This window comes from Salmo salar, chromosome ssa15 (genome assembly GCF_905237065.1).
Source record: "Salmo salar chromosome ssa15, Ssal_v3.1, whole genome shotgun sequence".
Classification (NCBI taxonomy): domain Eukaryota; kingdom Metazoa; phylum Chordata; class Actinopteri; order Salmoniformes; family Salmonidae; genus Salmo; species Salmo salar.
Window position 1 is genome coordinate 38,739,214 of NC_059456.1, and position 20,282 is coordinate 38,759,495.

Consider the following 20,282-nt stretch of genomic DNA (forward strand, 5'->3'; position numbering starts at 1 on the left):
TCTGCCCCTGAACAAGGCAGTTAACCCACCGTTCCTAGGCAGTCATTGAAAATAAGAATTTGTTCTTAACTGACTTGCCTAGATAAATAAAGGTGTGTTATATAAATAAAAAAATAATATATATATTTTTTAAAATCAGAAAATCGGTGTCAAAAAATACCAATTACCGATTGTTATGAAAACTTGAAATCGGCCCTAATTAATCGGCCATTCCGATTAATCGGTCGACCTCTAGTATGGGTTCGATCTACTCACTGGCCACGTTGGGGCTGGAGCGGTGGTCGGCCCGGTTCTTCAGGAGCCTCTCCTCCCCGCTCATCTTCTTTGGTTCTGGGTAGGCCTGCCAGTCGGCCTGGGGGCTCTCTGGAGAGCCGTTCTGGACCGAGTTGTTGTACAGTTCAAAGCCTTCGCTCTTTGGTCTCAGTTTGCCATTCTTGTCACGCCCTCCTTGCGACGCTGAGAGGGAGAGAGATAAAGGATTAATGAGCCAACCACAGCAGACAGTTTATGTACAATGTACATCCTTAACTATCTGCAGTCATGTTCACAGCACACACTACCAGCCAGCACCCCATAAACTACAACTGTCTCTCTAATACCACAGAAGTCTATAGGCTGGATGTTGAAAACAAAACTCAGACTTTGGCTTCTCACATTTCAATGGAATTTTGAGCCCTAATGACAACTGCTAAGTTTAATTGTGTGTGACTGATTAGGGGTGGGGGGGAGAAATTGCCAGAGCCCGCCACAAACCCTGATTATGCTAGTGTGGTAACACTGACTCTAGACCATGACAACAAGGAATGGCACCCTATGGGCCAGTAATACACTATATAGGGGACACTGAATTTTCAGATACCACCATTGCCCAAGCAGAGCAGACCCTTACCTCTGGGCATCATAGGAGAAGGCTGGTTGAGGAGCGTGGCCAGGCCGTGGTAGATCGCTCCCTGTTTAGCCACCTCCAGTGTTACCACAGAACCTGTCCTCGTCATCAACTCCGCAGCCCTGACAAGAGAACGAGGACATCACATATATGCATGGGACTCAATCAGGATAGATTGGACTGGAGAGATGATTGAATATAACAGAACAAAACAAATATGCCAGTTATTGTCTTTCATCGTGGTAGTACCAAGTACAGATGTTTATGAGACTTTCATTTGCAGACAAGGAGTTCACATAACTTGATCAGGAATGGCTTTAAAACATTCCCCATATGCAATAGCATTTAGAAATTCATTTCCCCACAGTTTTAGACTGTCTGTTTGGAGCTCAAGGCCTTGTGGTTAATCACTGGCAAACACATACACACAATAACTTCTCAAAGCAACCAACAAATCCAAGAGCTGGAACAGATTCTCAGCTGAAGAGCAGATAGAGTGTAATGCTTTCATTTCAACATGGCTATTAGATTTTAAAAGTTCAAATCAACTCTTTGACCTGGTTTTTCATATGAAAAGTAGAAAACAGAATGTTAGAGATTGAACACTGAGTTTTCACTGTTTGGGAATTTGGAAACCAAAGGCACACGGACAAAAAGGTTGTGGGTGTTTGAAAGGGTATAAAGGATTCATCTGTGAGAGGCGTGGACCAAGGATAAGCTATTCATTACTACTAGACCCAACATAAACATCGTGGAGGTCATTGTAAGTCAGTGCACTGTAGATAAGTCTCTGCTCGTTCAACGTGATTAAGCCAATTTAGTTCCACGGTGTGACTGGGTTCTATTGAAACGGCTCTTTGTATCAACTTGGCCTTGATGTTCCCCATCTTGGGTTCTCTTCAGTGCGTTATAAGGACAACAGCAGGACATTACATGTCTTGCTTCAATCCTAAACCCAATCTGTACACAAGGGCCAAGTAGTGTTGTGAAGTGACCCGGGGCAAGGCGGGACAGAAATATTTCTGAGGCATTACCTCTCCTGGGAGAGGCCCACCAGGCTGCGGCCGTCCACACTCAGCAGCTGGTCCCCTGCAGCCAGACGCCCGTCCTACACACACACAGACACACGCACGCAGACACGGACACGCAGACACGGACACGCAGACACGGACACGCAGACACGGACACGCACTCAGAGAAAGAGGGTGAGGGAAGAAGAGACAGAGGTTGTATAATAGCAGCAGTGCACACATTGAAAGTCATTGTTGTGAGTCAGTCTAGATTTTTGATTTGAGAATATTTATTAGGACACCCATTAGCCAACGCCAATGGAGACAGCTAGTCTTACTGAGGTCCAACATATAACGAAAAAAGACATTACAGCCAAAATACTTTACAATTGACATACTAGATGAGGCCCTTCTGAATACAGGATGTAGTCGTTGAGCTAAAACACTCACCACGTCAGCCGCGCCTCCCTTCACAACAGACTTGATGTAGATCCCGAGCTTGTCCTGCCCAGCACCCTGGAGGAAGACCGAGGAGAACATTCACTACACAGGCCAAGGAGACAGACAGAACACCTGGACATAAAGAAGGTCTGGCTGGGACACTTGGCCCCAGTGTTCTATTGTGACACATGCTACTGTGGAGGAGCTGCTGATCAGCTGGCCTACTGGACTGGTGAAACATTGTTAACAGTAACACATAGACCATTTAGGGTTATAGCACATCACTAAAATCACACAGCTACTGTAGCACTGTCTGGAGGCATCTGTCTGCAGTGAACTGACAGCTAAATTAAACTATTCATCTGGAATCTAGAGAGCCTGAGCAGGACAACATAGATTCAATCACAGAAGTATCAACAAAACCTGGTGTTAATAATGACGGTACATGATACGAGGCCAAAGGAGGGTTGACTAGATACGTGCCATCTGCTGTTTTGACAAGATACGTGCCATCTGCTGTTTTGACTAGATACGTGCCATCTGCTGTTTTGACTAGATACGTGCCATCTGCTGTTTTGACTAGATACGTGCCATCTGCTGTTTTGACTAGATACGTGCCATCTGCTGTTTTGACTAGATACGTGCCATCTGCTGTTTTGACTTGATACGTGCCATCTGCTGTTTTGACTAGATACGTGCCATCTGCTGTTTTGACTAGATACGTGCCATCTGCTGTTTTGACTAGATACGTGCCATCTGCTGTTTTGACTAGATACGTGCCATCTGCTGTTTTGACTAGATACGTGCCATCTGCTGTTTTGACTAGATATGTGCCATCTGCTGTTTTGACTAGATACGTGCCATCTGCTGTTTTGACATGATACGTGCCATCTGCTGTTTTGACATGATACGTGCCATCTGCTGTTTTGACATGATACGTGCCATCTGCTGTTTTGACATGATACGTGCCATCTGCTGTTTTGACATGATACGTGCCATCTGCTGTTTTGACATGATACGTGCCATCTGCTGTTTTGACATGATACGTGCCATCTGCTGTTTTGACATGATACGTGCCATCTGCTGTTTTGACATGATACGTGCCATCTGCTGTTTTGACTAGATACGTGCCATCTGCTGTTTTGACTAGATACGTGCCATCTGCTGTTTTGACTAGATACGTGCCATCTGCTGTTTTGACTAGCCACTTCAACCAGTTTTGATTCCCTTTAAGCATCACCACATTTGAAAGACCGGGAAACCCTATAATGAGTGGTTCCCCCATCCCTCTGGCCTAACTAAAACCACAACAAGGCCTCAAATCACCATACCAGTTAATACCGCTTAAATCATTCCACAAACTATTCAAATACAATCCTAGAGTAGTGTGGAAGAATCCCTGAGCGTCAGCGTTTTATAAAGAGTGGACTAAAAATGTCCTTTTGATGAAAAAGTATTTTCTCATTGCTGAGCTCTCTAAAGGAAGCAAAGGGTACTACCCAATATGGCCTGGCCAGAGCCAGCTGTAATATTTAGGGAAGATCAGGTAGAGATCACATTGAGCTGCCTGGGACAGTACTTGTTCTGTTTAATATCATTCCATTTCAAAATAACACGAGAGAACAGTTTACATGGAGCTATGACCCAATAATACCAGACCACTCTAAAAAGAGCTTTCACCTGTACAAACATAGCAGGCTAGATAGTAGATACAGGCTTTACTCCTACTTTGGAACTCCAGAACTCCACTTAACAATTGCTCCTTAGAATTGTCAAGACTGACAATTCAACATCATGCTTGCCTGAAGGAACCCATGGAACAGCATCAAATGAACTTGACAGAGAACTTGGCCACCAGTCACTATTAGTGTTACTGAGAACAAACGGTTCATCTCTGAAGTTGAACATGAACTCCTTCATGAATTCAAGGGAACTAGTACAGCTTCAGTTAAAGCAATGAAACTGCTTTACACTGTCACCTGCATCCACATGTAGACCTATACACAGTCAGACAGTCACATACAGTCCTGACCTCTTCTGATGAGCCACCAGTACAGTACAAAACCTTTAGAAACATGTTGGGCTCCCGAGTGGTGCAGCGGTCTAAGGCACTGCATCTCAGTGCTAGAGGTGTCACTACAGACCCTGGTTCGAATGCAGGCTGTGTCACAACCGCGATTGGGAGTCCCATAGAGCGGCGGACAATTGGCCCAGCGTCGTCCGGGTTAGGGTTTGGCCGCGGTAGGCCGTCATTGTAAGCAAGAATTTGTTCTCAACCGACTTGCCTTGTTAAATTAAGGTTAAATAAAAAAATGACATGTTATTGTGAGAATGTGTGTTGAGAAACAAAGGGAGAGAGAAAACAGGTGTTTTCCTCTAGCCAAACCATAGCATCCTGGAGCGGAGGAATATGACAGGCCAGAGAGACAGCAGCCAGAGGAGGGGGAGACCTCAGCCCTCCTCCTCAACGGTCAACAACACATTCCACTGTGCAGCAGATAGATACCGCCACACAGCTTAGCCAGCCTGGTGGTCCTTCTCCTGCACAGCACCAGTTCAACACCTCACCACAACACCACCTTATGCTCCTACTCAAATGTAGTGACTCACGATAAGGCCCTGTATTTACAGTATCAACATTCCAGTCTGAGCACTAATACCTCTTGACGCTGGGCCGCGAGTCTTTGGAAGCGACATTAAAGGATGGGTGTGGGGCTCTGGTGACCCTTAACAGAGATCAGCAGGGGGTTGTGGGTAGAGACGGACTCCAGCTGGAGGTGCCAATAATATACAAGTCAAACACGAGAAGCGGGATTGGACGGCTTTACTAGTAAAAGCCACCCATGTGTGGGCCCATTGCCCGTCTCACGCGAGGGCTGCCGTGGACGCGACACACTGTTGTTTTAAGGCTAGTGTGTGGTGATCGGCTGAGAAAGGCTGGCGGTCGACACTAAAGCTACAGGAGAGGTTTGGACGGTCGCCTGCTGACTTTATTCCTCAGAGTGTTTGATGGGCGTTGTGAAGATCTGCCAAAACAACCAGTGAAACATAAACCGTTGAGGAGTCAACTACCACACTCCTTATATGTGATGCTTTACGTTTGATGCCAACGCAAACAATGTAAAGACAGAGGATCTGAAGACTAAAGAGAGCGAGACAGAGAGAGAGGATGGACAGAGAGAGACCGAGAGGGGATCTGTGGGTATGGGAGCCCAGAGTAGGGTTCAGCCACAGTAGCGGAGAGGCAGACACAGAATCTGCCTGAGAAAGTCTAGCTATTTACTCTACAATATACCCTCCTCTTCTCCCCACCTTGATGTCCAATGTCACTTTATATCTATTGCACCATACAATTGTTCTAACATAGCACAACTACCACCACAGAGGATCAGATAAACAAGAATGAGCCAAGAATATGAAAACCACCAGACCTAAAACCCTTGAATAGAGGGAAGAGTCAACGAAACCAGCAGCAGATACACTGAAGACATCAATATGTTCAGTCTGGCACTGTTGTGGTAGTCACTAATCTGTGTCTTATTACCAGTGCTGTCACTTGGTGCTGGGTGACAGACTCCTCTTAGAGCGGTGTCACCTTAGCCCAGAGGGCGACATTGCAGAGGGCCAACCGTCCTCCCCGGGGGACATGGGGACACAACGGTCCCCATCACAGGGGGGGGGGACAGGAGGAAAAGGTGTCCCCTTCCCCACATGAGGACTATTGGCCCTCTACCAGGCTGATAGGTTCATCTATACTGCCACGGGGAAGAAACAAACCTGGGAATGAGATGCAACGCCACTTGGGTTGTTGTGACCGACAGTACGACGTCATTAAGTCACCAAAAACCAAAACGTTACTCGTGTTCTTTCAGGTGTCCAATCTAAAGCCATACCTAGGTGCTACCTGATCTCTCCAAAACATGTCAGAGCTTCTGTTACCACAGAAACACGTAGAGTATGAGTAATGTTCTAGACGAAGGCCTTTACATCAAGGAGAGATGTGAGGGAAATAGGAGCTCTAACCCACAGACAGAGAGGGAGACGGTGTTTCATGGAATCCACAACCCTGTAAGGCAGTAGTCATAGACAGGCACAGCAGGAGGCTACTGTACCCCGCCTCGGCTGCTCAGCCCAAAACACACACACCAAGTTCATAGGCTCAGTTAGCACAGCATGAAACAAAGAAGGTCTATAAAGCCCATTAATAAAACTCTACAGTGTTTTAACGAGAGGCTGGCTAGTGTAGCAGAATACAGGGTAGTATTCATGCCTGCCTAAAGGTGCTATAATCCCCATTCATCCAACACGTATCTAACCTCTCTCACTAAAACCCCTTCCTCTGGACCCAAAACACATATAGACATAACTTGATTTATTCTAGTAAAGGAGAGGACGTTAACACTAATGGCTGAGTTCACAGAAAGCTTGAAAAAGAAAAGGAGAGCTACACACTCTAGGAGATGTTATCATTTAATATTGTAATAACCAGCGATATTCAATTATTACAACTGAGCTCCTAGAGTGTGTGGCTCTCCTTTTCTTTTTCAGGTGTTCGAGTCCGCTAGCCAGCACCTCTCCTAACCAGGTGTTCGAGTCCGCTAGCCAGCACCTCTCCTAACCAGGTGTTCTACTCCGCTAGCCAGCACCTCTCCTAACCAGGTGTTCTACTCCGCTAGCCAGCACCTCACCTAACCAGGTGTTCTACTCCGCTAGCCAGCACCTCTCCTAACCAGGTGTTCTACTCCGCTAGCCAGCACCTCTCCTAACCAGGTGTTCTACTCCGCTAGCCAGCACCTCACCTAACCAGGTGTTCTACTCCGCTAGCCAGCACCTCACCTAACCAGGTGTTCTCCTCCCCTAACCAGGTGTTCTACTCCGCTAGCCAGCACCTCACCTAACCAGGTGTTCTCCTCCGCTAACCAGGTGTTCTCCTCTCCTAACCAGGTGTTCTACTCCGCTAGCCAGCACCTCTCCTAACCAGGTGTTCGAGTCCGCTAGCCAGCACCTCTCCTAACCAGGTGTTCGAGTCCGCTAGCCAGCACCTCTCCTAACCAGGTGTTCTACTCCGCTAGCCAGCACCTCTCCTAACCAGGTGTTCTACTCCGCTAGCCAGCACCTCCCCTAACCAGGTGTTCTACTCCGCTAGCCAGCACCTCCCCTAACCAGGTGTTCTACTCCGCTAGCCAGCACCTCCCCTAACCAGGTGTTCTACTCCGCTAGCCAGCACCTCCCCTAACCAGGTGTTCTACTCCGCTAGCCAGCATCTCCCCTAACCAGGTGTTCTACTCCGCTAGCCAGCACCTCCCCTAACCAGGTGTTCTACTCCGCTAGCCAGCACCTCCCCTAACCAGGTGTTCTACTCCGCTAGCCAGCACCTCCCCTAACCAGGTGTTCTACTCCGCTAGCCAGCACCTCCCCTAACCAGGTGTTCTACTCCGCTAGCCAGCACCTCCCCTAACCAGGTGTTCTACTCCGCTAGCCAGCACCTCCCCTAACCAGGTGTTCTATTCCGCTAGCCAGCACCTCCCCTAACCAGGTGTTCTATTCCGCTAGCCAGCACCTCCCCTAACCAGGTGTTCTACTCCGCTAGCCAGCACCTCACCTAACCAGGTGTTCTACTCCGCTAGCCAGCACCTCTCCTAACCAGGTGTTCTACTCCGCTAGCCAGCACCTCACCTAACCAGGTGTTCTACTCCGCTAGCCAGCACCTCTCCTAACCAGGTGTTCTACTCCGCTAGCCAGCACCTCTCCTAACCAGGTGTTCTACTCCGCTAGCCAGCACCTCTCCTAACGAGGTGTTCTACTCCGCTAGCCAGCACCTCCCCTAACCAGGTGTTCTACTCCGCTAGCCAGCACCTCACCTAACCAGGTGTTCTACTCCGCTAGCCAGCACCTCTCCTAACCAGGTGTTCTACTCCGCTAGCCAGCACCTCTCCTAACCAGGTGTTCTACTCCGCTAGCCAGCACCTCTCCTAACCAGGTGTTCTCCTCCCCTAGCCAGGTGTTCTACTCCCCTAACCAGGTGTTCTCCTCCCCTAACCAGGTGTTCTCCTCCCCTAACCAGGTGTTCTCCTCCCCTAACCAGGTGTTCTCCTCCCCTAACCAGGTGTTCTCCTCCCCTAGCCAGGTGTTCTCCTCCCCTAACCAGGTGTTCTCCTCCCCTAACCAGGTGTTCTCCTCCCCTAACCAGGTGTTCTCCTCCCCTAACCAGGTGTTCTCCTCCCCTAACCAGGTGTTCTCCTCCGCTAGCCAGCACCTCCCCTAACCAGGTGTTCTACTCCGCTAGCCAGCACCTCCCCTAACCAGGTGTTCTACTCCCCTAACCAGGTGTTCTCCTCCCCTAACCAGGTGTTCTCCTCCCCTAACCAGGTGTTCTCCTCCCCTAACCAGGTGTTCTCCTCCGCTAGCCAGCACCTCCCCTAACCAGGTGTTCTACTCCGCTAGCCAGCACCTCCCCTAACCAGGTGTTCTACTCCGCTAGCCAGCACCTCCCCTAACCAGGTGTTCTACTCCGCTAGCCAGCACCTCCCCTAACCAGGTGTTCTACTCCGCTAGCCAGCACCTCCCCTAACCAGGTGTTCTACTCCGCTAGCCAGCACCTCACCTAACCAGGTGTTCTACTCTGCTAGCCAGCACCTCACCTAACCAGGTGTTCTACTCCGCTAGCCAGCACCTCTCCTAACCAGGTGTTCTACTCCGCTAGCCAGCACCTCTCCTAACCAGGTGTTCTACTCCGCTAGCCAGCACCTCTCCTAACCAGGTGTTCTCCTCCCCTAACCAGGTGTTCTACTCCGCTAGCCAGCACCTCCCCTAACCAGGTGTTCTACTCCCCTAACCAGGTGTTCTACTCCCCTAACCAGGTGTTCTACTCCCCTAACCAGGTGTTCTACTCCCCTAACCAGGTGTTCTACTCCCCTAACCAGGTGTTCTACTCCCCTAACCAGGTGTTCTCCTCCCCTAACCAGGTGTTCTCCTCCCCTAACCAGGTGTTCTCCTGACAGAATTAACATGTGTAGCTAGCTACAACACTGTTTTAATGATCACATTGTCGGAGGATGGTGTTGAACGTGTCGATTCGCAGTCATGCTGCACGCCTCGCCCGATGCCAAGAGGAGATGCGTGTCTGTGTGAACTAAGTGTGGCACACATCACACCTGTGATCGGAGCCAGACAGCTGGGGTGGGGGGCTGAACGCCTCAAAGGAGACAATTACAGAGTATTATACAGCTGTAACACGTCTAGTCTCAGCCTTGGAGCATGTGGCTCCAGAACAACACTGTAGACAGCATGTTCAGCCTCGGAGCATGTGGCTCCAGAACAACACAGTAGACAGCATGTTCAGCCTCGGCGCATGTGGCTCCAGAACAACACTGTAGACAGCATGTTCAGCCTCGGCGCATGTGGCTCCAGAACAACACTGTAGACAGCATGTTCAGCCTCGGCGCATGTGGCTCCAGAACAACACTGTAGACAGCATGTTCAGCCTCGGCGCATGTGGCTCCAGAACAACACTGTAGACAGCATGTTCAGCCTCGGCGCATGTGGCTCCAGAACAACACTGTAGACAGCATGTTCAGCCTCGGAGCATGTGGCTCCAGAACAACACTGTAGACAGCATGTTCAGCCTCGGAGCATGTGGCTCCAGAACAACACTGTAGACAGCATGTTCAGCCTCGGAGCATGTGGCTCCAGAACAACACTGTAGACAGCATGTTCAGCCTCGGAGCATGTGGCTCCAGAACAACACTGTAGACAGCATGTTCAGCCTCGGAGCATGTGGCTCCAGAACAACACTGTAGACAGCATGTTCAGCCTCGGAGCATGTGGCTCCAGAACAACACTGTAGACAGCATGTTCAGCCTCGGAGCATGTGGCTCCAGAACAACACTGTAGACAGCATGTTCAGCCTCGGAGCATGTGGCTCCAGAACAACACTGTAGACAGCATGTTCAGCCTCGGAGCATGTGGCTCCAGAACAACACTGTAGACAGCATGTTCAGCCTCGGAGCATGTGGCTCCAGAACAACACTGTAGACAGCATGTTCAGCCTCGGAGCATGTGGCTCCAGAACAACACTGTAGACAGCATGTTCAGCCTCGGAGCATGTGGCTCCAGAACAACACTGTAGACAGCATGTTCAGCCTCGGAGCATGTGGCTCCAGAACAACACTGTAGACAGCATGTTCAGCCTCGGAGCATGTGGCTCCAGAACAACACTGTAGACAGCATGTTCAGCCTCGGAGCATGTGGCTCCAGAACAACACTGTAGACAGCATGTTCAGCCTCGGAGCATGTGGCTCCAGAACAACACTGTAGACAGCATGTTCAGCCTCGGAGCATGTGGCTCCAGAACAACACTGTAGACAGCATGTTCAGCCTCGGAGCATGTGGCTCCAGAACAACACTGTAGACAGCATGTTCAGCCTCGGAGCATGTGGCTCCAGAACAACACTGTAGACAGCATGTTCAGCCTCGGAGCATGTGGCTCCAGAACAACACTGTAGACAGCATGTTCAGCCTCGGAGCATGTGGCTCCAGAACAACACTGTAGACAGCATGTTCAGCCTCGGAGCATGTGGCTCCAGAACAACACTGTAGACAGCATGTTCAGCCTCGGAGCATGTGGCTCCAGAACAACACTGTAGACAGCATGTTCAGCCTCGGAGCATGTGGCTCCAGAACAACACTGTAGACAGCATGTTCAGCCTCGGAGCATGTGGCTCCAGAACAACACTGTAGACAGCATGTTCAGCCTCGGAGCATGTGGCTCCAGAACAACACTGTAGACAGCATGTTCAGCCTCGGAGCATGTGGCTCCAGAACAACACTGTAGACAGCATGTTCAGCCTCGGAGCATGTGGCTCCAGAACAACACTGTAGACAGCATGTTCAGCCTCGGAGCATGTGGCTCCAGAACAACACTGTAGACAGCATGTTCAGCCTCGGAGCATGTGGCTCCAGAACAACACTGTAGACAGCATGTTCAGCCTCGGAGCATGTGGCTCCAGAACAACACTGTAGACAGCATGTTCAGCCTCGGAGCATGTGGCTCCAGAACAACACTGTAGACAGCATGTTCAGCCTCGGAGCATGTGGCTCCAGAACAACACTGTAGACAGCATGTTCAGCCTCGGAGCATGTGGCTCCAGAACAACACTGTAGACAGCATGTTCAGCCTCGGAGCATGTGGCTCCAGAACAACACTGTAGACAGCATGTTCAGCCTCGGAGCATGTGGCTCCAGAACAACACTGTAGACAGCATGTTCAGCCTCGGAGCATGTGGCTCCAGAACAACACTGTAGACAGCATGTTCAGCCTCGGAGCATGTGGCTCCAGAACAACACTGTAGACAGCATGTTCAGCCTCGGAGCATGTGGCTCCAGAACAACACTGTAGACAGCATGTTCAGCCTCGGAGCATGTGGCTCCAGAACAACACTGTAGACAGCATGTTCAGCCTCGGAGCATGTGGCTCCAGAACAACACTGTAGACAGCATGTTCAGCCTCGGAGCATGTGGCTCCAGAACAACACTGTAGACAGCATGTTCAGCCTCGGAGCATGTGGCTCCAGAACAACACTGTAGACAGCATGTTCAGCCTCGGAGCATGTGGCTCCAGAACAACACTGTAGACAGCATGTTCAGCCTCGGAGCATGTGGCTCCAGAACAACACTGTAGACAGCATGTTCAGCCTCGGAGCATGTGGCTCCAGAACAACACTGTAGACAGCATGTTCAGCCTCGGAGCATGTGGCTCCAGAACAACACTGTAGACAGCATGTTCAGCCTCGGAGCATGTGGCTCCAGAACAACACTGTAGACAGCATGTTCAGCCTCGGAGAATGTGGCTCCAGAACAACACTGTAGACAGCATGTTCAGCCTCGGAGCATGTGGCTCCAGAACAACACTGTAGACAGCATGTTCAGCCTCGGAGCATGTGGCTCCAGAAAAACACTGTAGACAGCATGTTCAGCCTCGGAGCATGTGGCTCCAGAACAACACTGTAGACAGCATGTTCAGCCTCGGAGCATGTGGCTCCAGAACAACACTGTAGACAGCATGTTCAGCCTCGGAGCATGTGGCTCCAGAACAACACTGTAGACAGCATGTTCAGAGGAAAGATCAATGCCCAAAAACATCTGATAGAAATTACATGCATGATAGTTTCTATGAAGAACTTCAATAGGGAGCTGCAGTATCAAAGTTTTCAAACGCTTTTTGGATGAAGTGCCTTGCTGTCTATTTCAATGTTACGCTTCTGTTAACTTTTTACTCCACAATTGTACTTACTACAAGAGCTGTTTTTCGGACAGACACTGACGCCTTTAAATGTGTGGACTAACAAGTGACCGCATCACTCTTACGTAACTGGTCAACAACTCAGGGTGAGCAGGGGAAATGACCCTCTCCTTTGTAGTTTGGGATTAGTTTACCAGGTGTTATGATCTGAGGCTGAGCACGCTGTGGTGGTAGGGTCCAGTAAGGACAGAGAGGACTTCATCTCACACACACACAAAGCTAGCACAGCCCAGACACACACACACACACACACACACACACACACACACACACAAAGTTAGCACAGCCCAGACACACACACACACACACACACACACACACAAAGATAGCACAGCCCAGACACACACACACACACACACACACACACATAAAGCTAGCACAGACCAGACACATATTATCACATCTACCCTCACACACCTCATTGTAACCTCACAGTTCTACTTCAGTTAATTTATTGTTTTAACCAATTAGAAGAGATGACGCACTGCCACAAAATATAGATCTGCTTAATTGCAACGTGTGCTTTTACAAAATCTAAATTAAGTTTTACTACTTTAATTGAGAACTGTTAAGAGTTTTTCAAACTAGCTGACTGAGGAAAAATGGAGATTCAGGAAGGGAGCCCTCTAAAGCAGTCCAAATGGATTTCTTTTTTTACTTCAGTCAAATGTACTGTGTCACAAACAAACAGCTCTCCCGACCCACCCTGTCCTGCAATGGGTCTTCCTGCCCAGGGAAGTGCCCTGTAACCCAGATCTGCTTTATAGGAAATTGGAGCAAAGGCACCCTGTCACACAACTACTGTCTGTCTGTCTGTCCTTTCACACTGAGGCTGCATTCATACTGTGTGTGAGTGAGCATATCTTCAACCAGACTCCTAGAGGACATAAAATCATACTATGATATGCAGTTTCCTGCCTTTGGGTTTAGCACAGGAAAGAACAGTTAATCACACCAAGTCGAGTGCGGTGGACTGGAGACCTGAGGAAGTTTACTATAATACACACACAAGTCAATTTGTCCACAGCTCTTCGGTTTTTAAGCGGAGCTCCATACTGAGATGAACAGCTCCATCCATCCATCCATACAGTCATTATTTCAGACTACGCTACGCAATATGACTGGAGAAAGAAGTAGCAAGGAACTAGCAGCACAATATCTCACAAAACAGACTTCTTTTTTCTCTCAGCTCTGTTCTTATCGCTCTTTCTCAAGATGGAACATTCTGTCTGTGATGACAGCGAATTAAGCAAAGAGAATGTGTCCTTGAATCTGATAAGAGTGTCAGACAGTGCGATCGTCACACTGGGCTAACTCTGTGCAACTCCACATGAACAGGATACAGACACTCTTAGGCACCACACTAATCTGACATCTTGACATGTGCCTCTGGTCTAAATAATTCCAGTATGCTTCCCTCTGTCTGGGGTGTGTGATGGTTAAAGGAGGCCCCTCTGTCTGGGGTGTGTGATGGTTAAAGGAGGCCCCTCTGTCTGGGGTGTGTGATGGTTAAAGGAGGCCCCTCTGTCTGGGGTGTGTGATGGTTAAAGGAGGCCCCTCTGTCTGGGGTGTGTGATGGTTAAAGGAGGCCCCTCTGTCTGGGGTGTGTGATGGTTAAAGGAGGCCCCTCTGTCTGGGGTGTGTGATGGTTAAAGGAGGCTGTTAGGCTCTTCATGTGGTTTTCTATTAAACAGGCTCTTCAGTCTTGACAGAGGCAGACAGGGCTCTAGTTTAGAAGGGGGGATTTGGATATTTCCCTGGCGAGTACAAACCATCTCTCGCTCATTCCTCATCTGCTATTCAAGCCTTTCATTTTGTTGTTTAATAACTTGTGCCTCTGTCTGACAGTCTGTCTAAAAGCTGCAAAGCTGTAGACAAGGACACACACACGGCAGGCTCACTGCTCTAATGAAGTCATAAAAACAGTAGTTCACAGAGCGGCGGGAACGAGGGACCTTTCAGGGGCTAACTCAAGCCAGATGTGCTACATGTCAGTCTGATAAGAACCACGTCCAACATGGTCAAACGCACGCGCACAACACTCACAAATCATTGGATCCAACGCTCCACAGATTGAAGAGGGACAATTATGGAGAGGGAGACTAGATGTCTGGTTCCCTGGACACACTACTAACCACATGGAGAGGGAGACTAGATGTCTGGTCCCCTGGACACACTACTAACCGCATGGAGAGGAGAATAGCTAGAGAACAGCATGTTTAAACCTCTAGCAACTTTTCCTTCATTCCTCCAACTAGAGGTCAACCGATTATGATTTTTCAAAAGCTGATACCGATTATTGGCGGGCCAAAAAAGCCGCTGCCGATTAATCAGACAATTTTTTCTGTATTTATTTGTAATAATGACAATTACAACAATACTGAATGAACACTTATTTTAACTTAATATAATACACCAATAAAATCAATTTAGCCTCAAATAAATAATGAAACATGTTCAATTTGGTTTAAATAATGCAAAAACAAAGTGTCGGAGAAGTGAAAGTGCAATATGTGCCATGTAAGAAAGCTAACGTTTAAGTTCCTTGCTCAGAACACGAGAACATATGAAAGCTGGTGGTTCCTTTTAACATGAGTCTTCAACATTCCCAGGTAAGATGTTATAGGTTGAAGTTATTATAGGACTATTTCTCTCTATACGATTTGTATTTCATATACCTTTGACTATTGGATGTTCTTATAGGCACTTTAGTATTGCCAGTGTAACAATATAGCTTCCATCCCTCTCCTCGCTCCTACCTGGGCTCGAACCAGGAACACATCGACAACAGCCACCCTCGAAGCAGCGTTACCCATGCAGAGCAAGGGGAACAACTACTCCAAGTCTCAGAGCGAGTGACGTTTGAAACGCTATTAGCGCGCACCCGGCCAACTAGCTAGCCATTTTATATCGGTTACACCAGCCTCATCTTGGGAGTTGACAGGCTTGAAGTCATAAACAGCACAATGCATTGCGAAGGGCTGCTGGCAAAACACATGAAAGTGCTATTTTGAATGAATGCTTGCTTACGAGCCTGCTGCTGCCTACCACCGCTCAGTCAGACTGCTCTATCAAATCATAGACTTAATTATAATATAATAAACACACAGAAATACGAGCCTTAGGTCATTAATATGGTCGAATCCGGAAACTATCATCTCGAAAACAAAACGTTATTCCTGTTACATTGCACAACCTTCAATGTTATGTCATAATTACGTAAAATTCTGGCAAATTAGTTCGCAATGAGCCAGGCGGCCCAAACTGTTGCATATACCCTGACTGCGTGCAATGAACGCAAAATGACACAATTTCACCTGGTTAATATCGCCTGCTAACCTGGATTTCTTTTAGCGAAATATGCAGGTTTAAAAATATATACTTCTGTGTATTGATTTTAAGAAAGGCATTGATCTTTATGGTTAGGTACAGTCGTGCACCGATTGTGCTTTTTTCACAAATATGCTTTTGTTAAATCATCACCGTTTGGCGAAGTCGGCTGTCTTTGTTAGGAAGAAATAGTCTTCACAGTTCGCAACGAGTCAGGCGGCCCAAACTGCTGCATATACCCTGACTCTGTTTGCAAGAGAAGTGACACATTTTCCCTAGTTAAAAGAAATTCATGTTAGCAGGCAATATTAACTAAATATGCAGGTTTAAAAATATATACTTGTGTATTGATTTTAAGAAAGGCATTGATGTTTATGGTTGGAGCAACGTGTACCTAAGCGATTATATGCAACGCAGGACAGGCTAGATAAACTAGTAATATCATCAACCATGTGTAGTTAACTAGTGATTATGATTGATTGATTGTTTTTTATGAGATAAGTTTAATGCTAGCTAGCAACTTACCTTGGCTTCTTACTGCATTCGCGTAACAGGCAGGCTCCTCGTGGAGTGCAATGTAAAGCAGGTGGTTAGAGCGTTGGACTAGTTAACCGTAAGGTTGCAAGATTGAATCCCTGAGCTGACAAGGTAAAAATCTGTCTTTCTGCCCCTGAACAAGGCAGTTAACCCACCGTTCCTAGGCCGTTATTGAAAATAAGAATGTGTTCTTAACCGACTTGCCTAGTTAAATAAAGGGGTCTTAAAAAAAAAAAAACGGCCAAATCGGCGTCCAAAAATACAGATTTCCAATTGTTATGAAAACTTGAAATCAGCCCTAATTAATAGGCCATTCCGATTAATCGGTCGATCTCTACCTCCAACACTACGTGGTGGTCATATATATGTTGCCTTAACTTAGACACTCCCTCCCTCTGTCAGTAACTGCTCCTAAACCAGGCATGTGCAGTCAAACACGGAATGAGTGCTGTCACAAATGTGAGCATCCACCCCAATCCTAACTGACAGTATGAGGCAGTTCTATATGGGCAAATGAGAGTGCTGTTAAATTCTACTAGGCGATAGGATTCAAAGTGGCAAACTGTCTCGACACGAGCATGGCTCCCATAGAGGTTAGATGATTAAATCTTTGGTTAGGGAGGCAACAAGGCCAAGTGTTAAATTGCCCGTGATAATGTGTGCGTCACCGTGTACAACTTCACCCAAATCAAGGTTCGAGTGAGAGAAGGGTCCGAGGCAGGGCAATAGGAACAGTGACCTCACTGGGCATTGAACTAAACATTCCATTTGTCACAGAGAAAGAATGGCAAAGGAAAAAGGGGAGTGATCGTTAGCTGGGAACCCACAGCTGGGTTTTGCCATGTTCCTAGTAACCACTGTCATTCAGTTGAGTACATACTGTAGAACCCACCCAGGAAATATAGACTACTGTAGGTCTACATGTTCTAGCTCTTGCTGTGCCCCAGGGCAGGACTGGCAGGCAGTGAGTGACCAGTGCAACCACATTCTGAGAAGCACACACACACACAGTTGTAAGCTAATGCTCAGAGTCCCGTCTCACACACAGCCAGCCAGCGAGCTAACCAGCAGCAGGAAACACAGCCCCGCGAGCTCAGAGCACATCCTCCCATTGTTACTGCTGCTACAGCGCTCTACTGGAGGGAGACCATAGGCTTTGTACTCAACCAGCTAATCATTGTATAGCTGCATCTAACCTACTGTTCCATCACTATCGTCTCAACATCTACAAAACAAACAGACTAGCAAACAGACAAACACGCCAACTTATATAATATTTAAAAAGCGCCGAAAGGAATGAGAAGGTCTGTTTAGTTCGAGGGCCAGTCTGTCTACCTCCAGATTGGGGAAAGATTAATCAGAATATCTTCCCCAGGCCTTGGGTTGTCGTCAGTGGGGGGAAACGCTGGACAATGAGCAGCAGGACTCCCCTGTGAGGTGGAGTGGAGAGAGAGGGTCAGGATATCCCCCTGTTCTTCCTCATTTGGAACCCAACAGTCTGTCCCCACGAAGCCCTTTAGGTGAACATCTGCAGCATAACAGCCAGGAGTAAACACAAAACTAGGCCTGTCAGAGCAGAATCAAGGGGACAAAAGTTGAGAAAATCAAGCTCTTGTCCCAGAGATGAAGTTCTGGCCTGTGTGCCTGCATCGCCTTGACAATCATTAACTGTGTGGTCTTGAGATAGCAGCAGTAGAGCAGCTGGACAGCCCAAACTGGGTAATAGCTCAGTAGAGAACAGTCCTAGGTTCCTTACATACTGGGTCACAGCAATATGATGAACTGGTGTGAGCTGGAGGCTTATTTGGTCTGAGTTTCTGGCAAAAGAGAAATCATACATTTTGAATGAGCAACCCTGCAAAAGATGGAATATAAAATGAAAAGAATACTAGATTAGAGAAAACTCTACAGGCGTCAAATATGAAAGACGGTGTGAAGCTTACAGCAGTAGAGAACACTGAGCAAGTGGAACAGCAGCACATACTGGAGGTCTATTACCTGTGTCTTCCCATCCTCAACCCCCTCCTCTTCTGCCAAAACGGCTACACACCCCCCTCCACACACTGTCACACCTTTATTTAACACACACACAGACAGAGACAGAGAGAGAGCGCCTTACCGACTCGTCCTTCTTTCCGACCACAGAGAACCACATGGTGTAGGTAGATAGTTCCCGCTCGGCTAGACCTGGCTCGCGCTCAGGCTCAATTAAAAGTCCTCAAGGAGGGGCAGATCACAGCCCAGATGTACTGGTGTAATAACCACACAGTCAGAGACCAAAACAAACCAGCTAACGAAGGAGGAGATACTAGGTGCGGCGCAGTGGGAGAAAGAAAGAGGTCCACACTACATTCTACTGTAGGACGCCATATGACAAATAATCAGCAGCCAGCCAGAGTAGGAAATACCATTTACAGACTTAAGTAAACAGTCCGCCAGCGTTAGCCACTCACTACTCTGCAACAGTTTGGGTAAACTTTCAGAGCACTACCCAGCTGTGTGTTCTGCACTGGGCTCTCCTCTCGCTCTCCCCCTCTCCCTCTCATTCCTTCTCCAGTCTGCCTCGGACTCGTGCCTTCCTTCTGTCTCCTGTCATCCCCTCCCATTTTTCCCTCCCTCTGCTCTCTCCCCCCACCTCTCTCGGTCTTTCTCCCTCCCTCACACCACCTCAGGTTGAAAATAGCAGTAAAAACAGAGGGTGTGGTCCCCACCTCCTCAAATACAAAAACTGTGCTTTGAAAATAAACAGTTCAGGGAGGCCTCTATTCTCCCCCTCCCACTCATCCTCCATCCGCCCCCCACACCATCCACCCCCCTCACCACACCATCCATCCGCCCCCCACACCATCCACCTCCCACTCATCCTCCATCCGCCCCCAGATACCATCCATCCGCCCCCCCACACACCATCCATCCGCCCCCCACACACCATCCATCCGCCCCCCACACACCATCCATCCGCCCCCCCACCTCCCAATCATCCTCCATCCGCACCCCCCACACCATCCACCTGCCCCCCACTCATCCTCCATCCGCCCCCCACACCATCCACCTGCCCCCTCCCCACTCCTCCACCCGGCCCACTCCCCACTCCTCCACCCGCCCCACTCCCCAACCCGGCCCACTCCTCCACCCGCCCCACTCCCCACTCCTCCACCCGCCCCACTCCCCACTCCTCCACCCGCCCCACTCCTCCACCCGCCCCTCTTCTTCTCAGACTCTCATTCATCAGTCAGTGACAGTCTAAAGCCTCATGTCCACCAGATGCGTCAAAATCTTTGTGTTCTGACGAACGTCATTCATTGCCAATGGTGCAGTCCGCAACACGGCGTTGGGGATGTTGCACTCGGCTGTGGTGTGCTTTACCGCGTGGTGGTACAAACTACAAAGCTAACCACTTTCCTAGTTAGCTTAGAAATTGCCAGCACCTAGCTTCCCCTTTCCAGCTAATTATTTCACATTCAACTGACCATGTAATCCAATCAACCAGGTAACAACCAAAAACAACATACGGCAAAACGTATACGCATCTGGTGGACATACAGCAAAACGTATACGCATCTGGTGGACATACAGCAAAACGTATACGCATCTGGTGGACATACAGCAAAACGTATACGCATCTGGTGGACATACAGCAAAACGTATACGCATCTGGTGGACATACAGCAAAACGTATACGCATCTGGTGGACATACAGCAAAACGTATACGCATCTGGTGGACATACAGCAAAACGTATACGCATCTGGTGGACATACAGCAAAACGTATACGCAT

General features: G+C 48.5%; 1 protein-coding gene across 20 annotated transcripts in view; it reads right to left on the reverse strand.

Annotated features, from left to right (window-relative positions):
* afdna (afadin, adherens junction formation factor a) overlaps nt 1-20,282 on the reverse strand; it is a 135,380-nt gene that overhangs the window by 15,328 nt on the left and 99,770 nt on the right. For all 20 annotated transcript variants that reach the window (XM_045695695.1, XM_045695701.1, XM_045695696.1 and 17 more), the window contains 4 exons: nt 2,347-2,412; nt 1,921-1,994; nt 890-1,008; nt 256-456 (listed from right to left, as the gene is read on the reverse strand). In XM_045695695.1, coding sequence (XP_045551651.1) covers nt 256-456; nt 890-1,008; nt 1,921-1,994; nt 2,347-2,412 — 460 coding nt within the window. The remainder of the gene's footprint in view (nt 1-255; nt 457-889; nt 1,009-1,920; nt 1,995-2,346; nt 2,413-20,282) is intronic.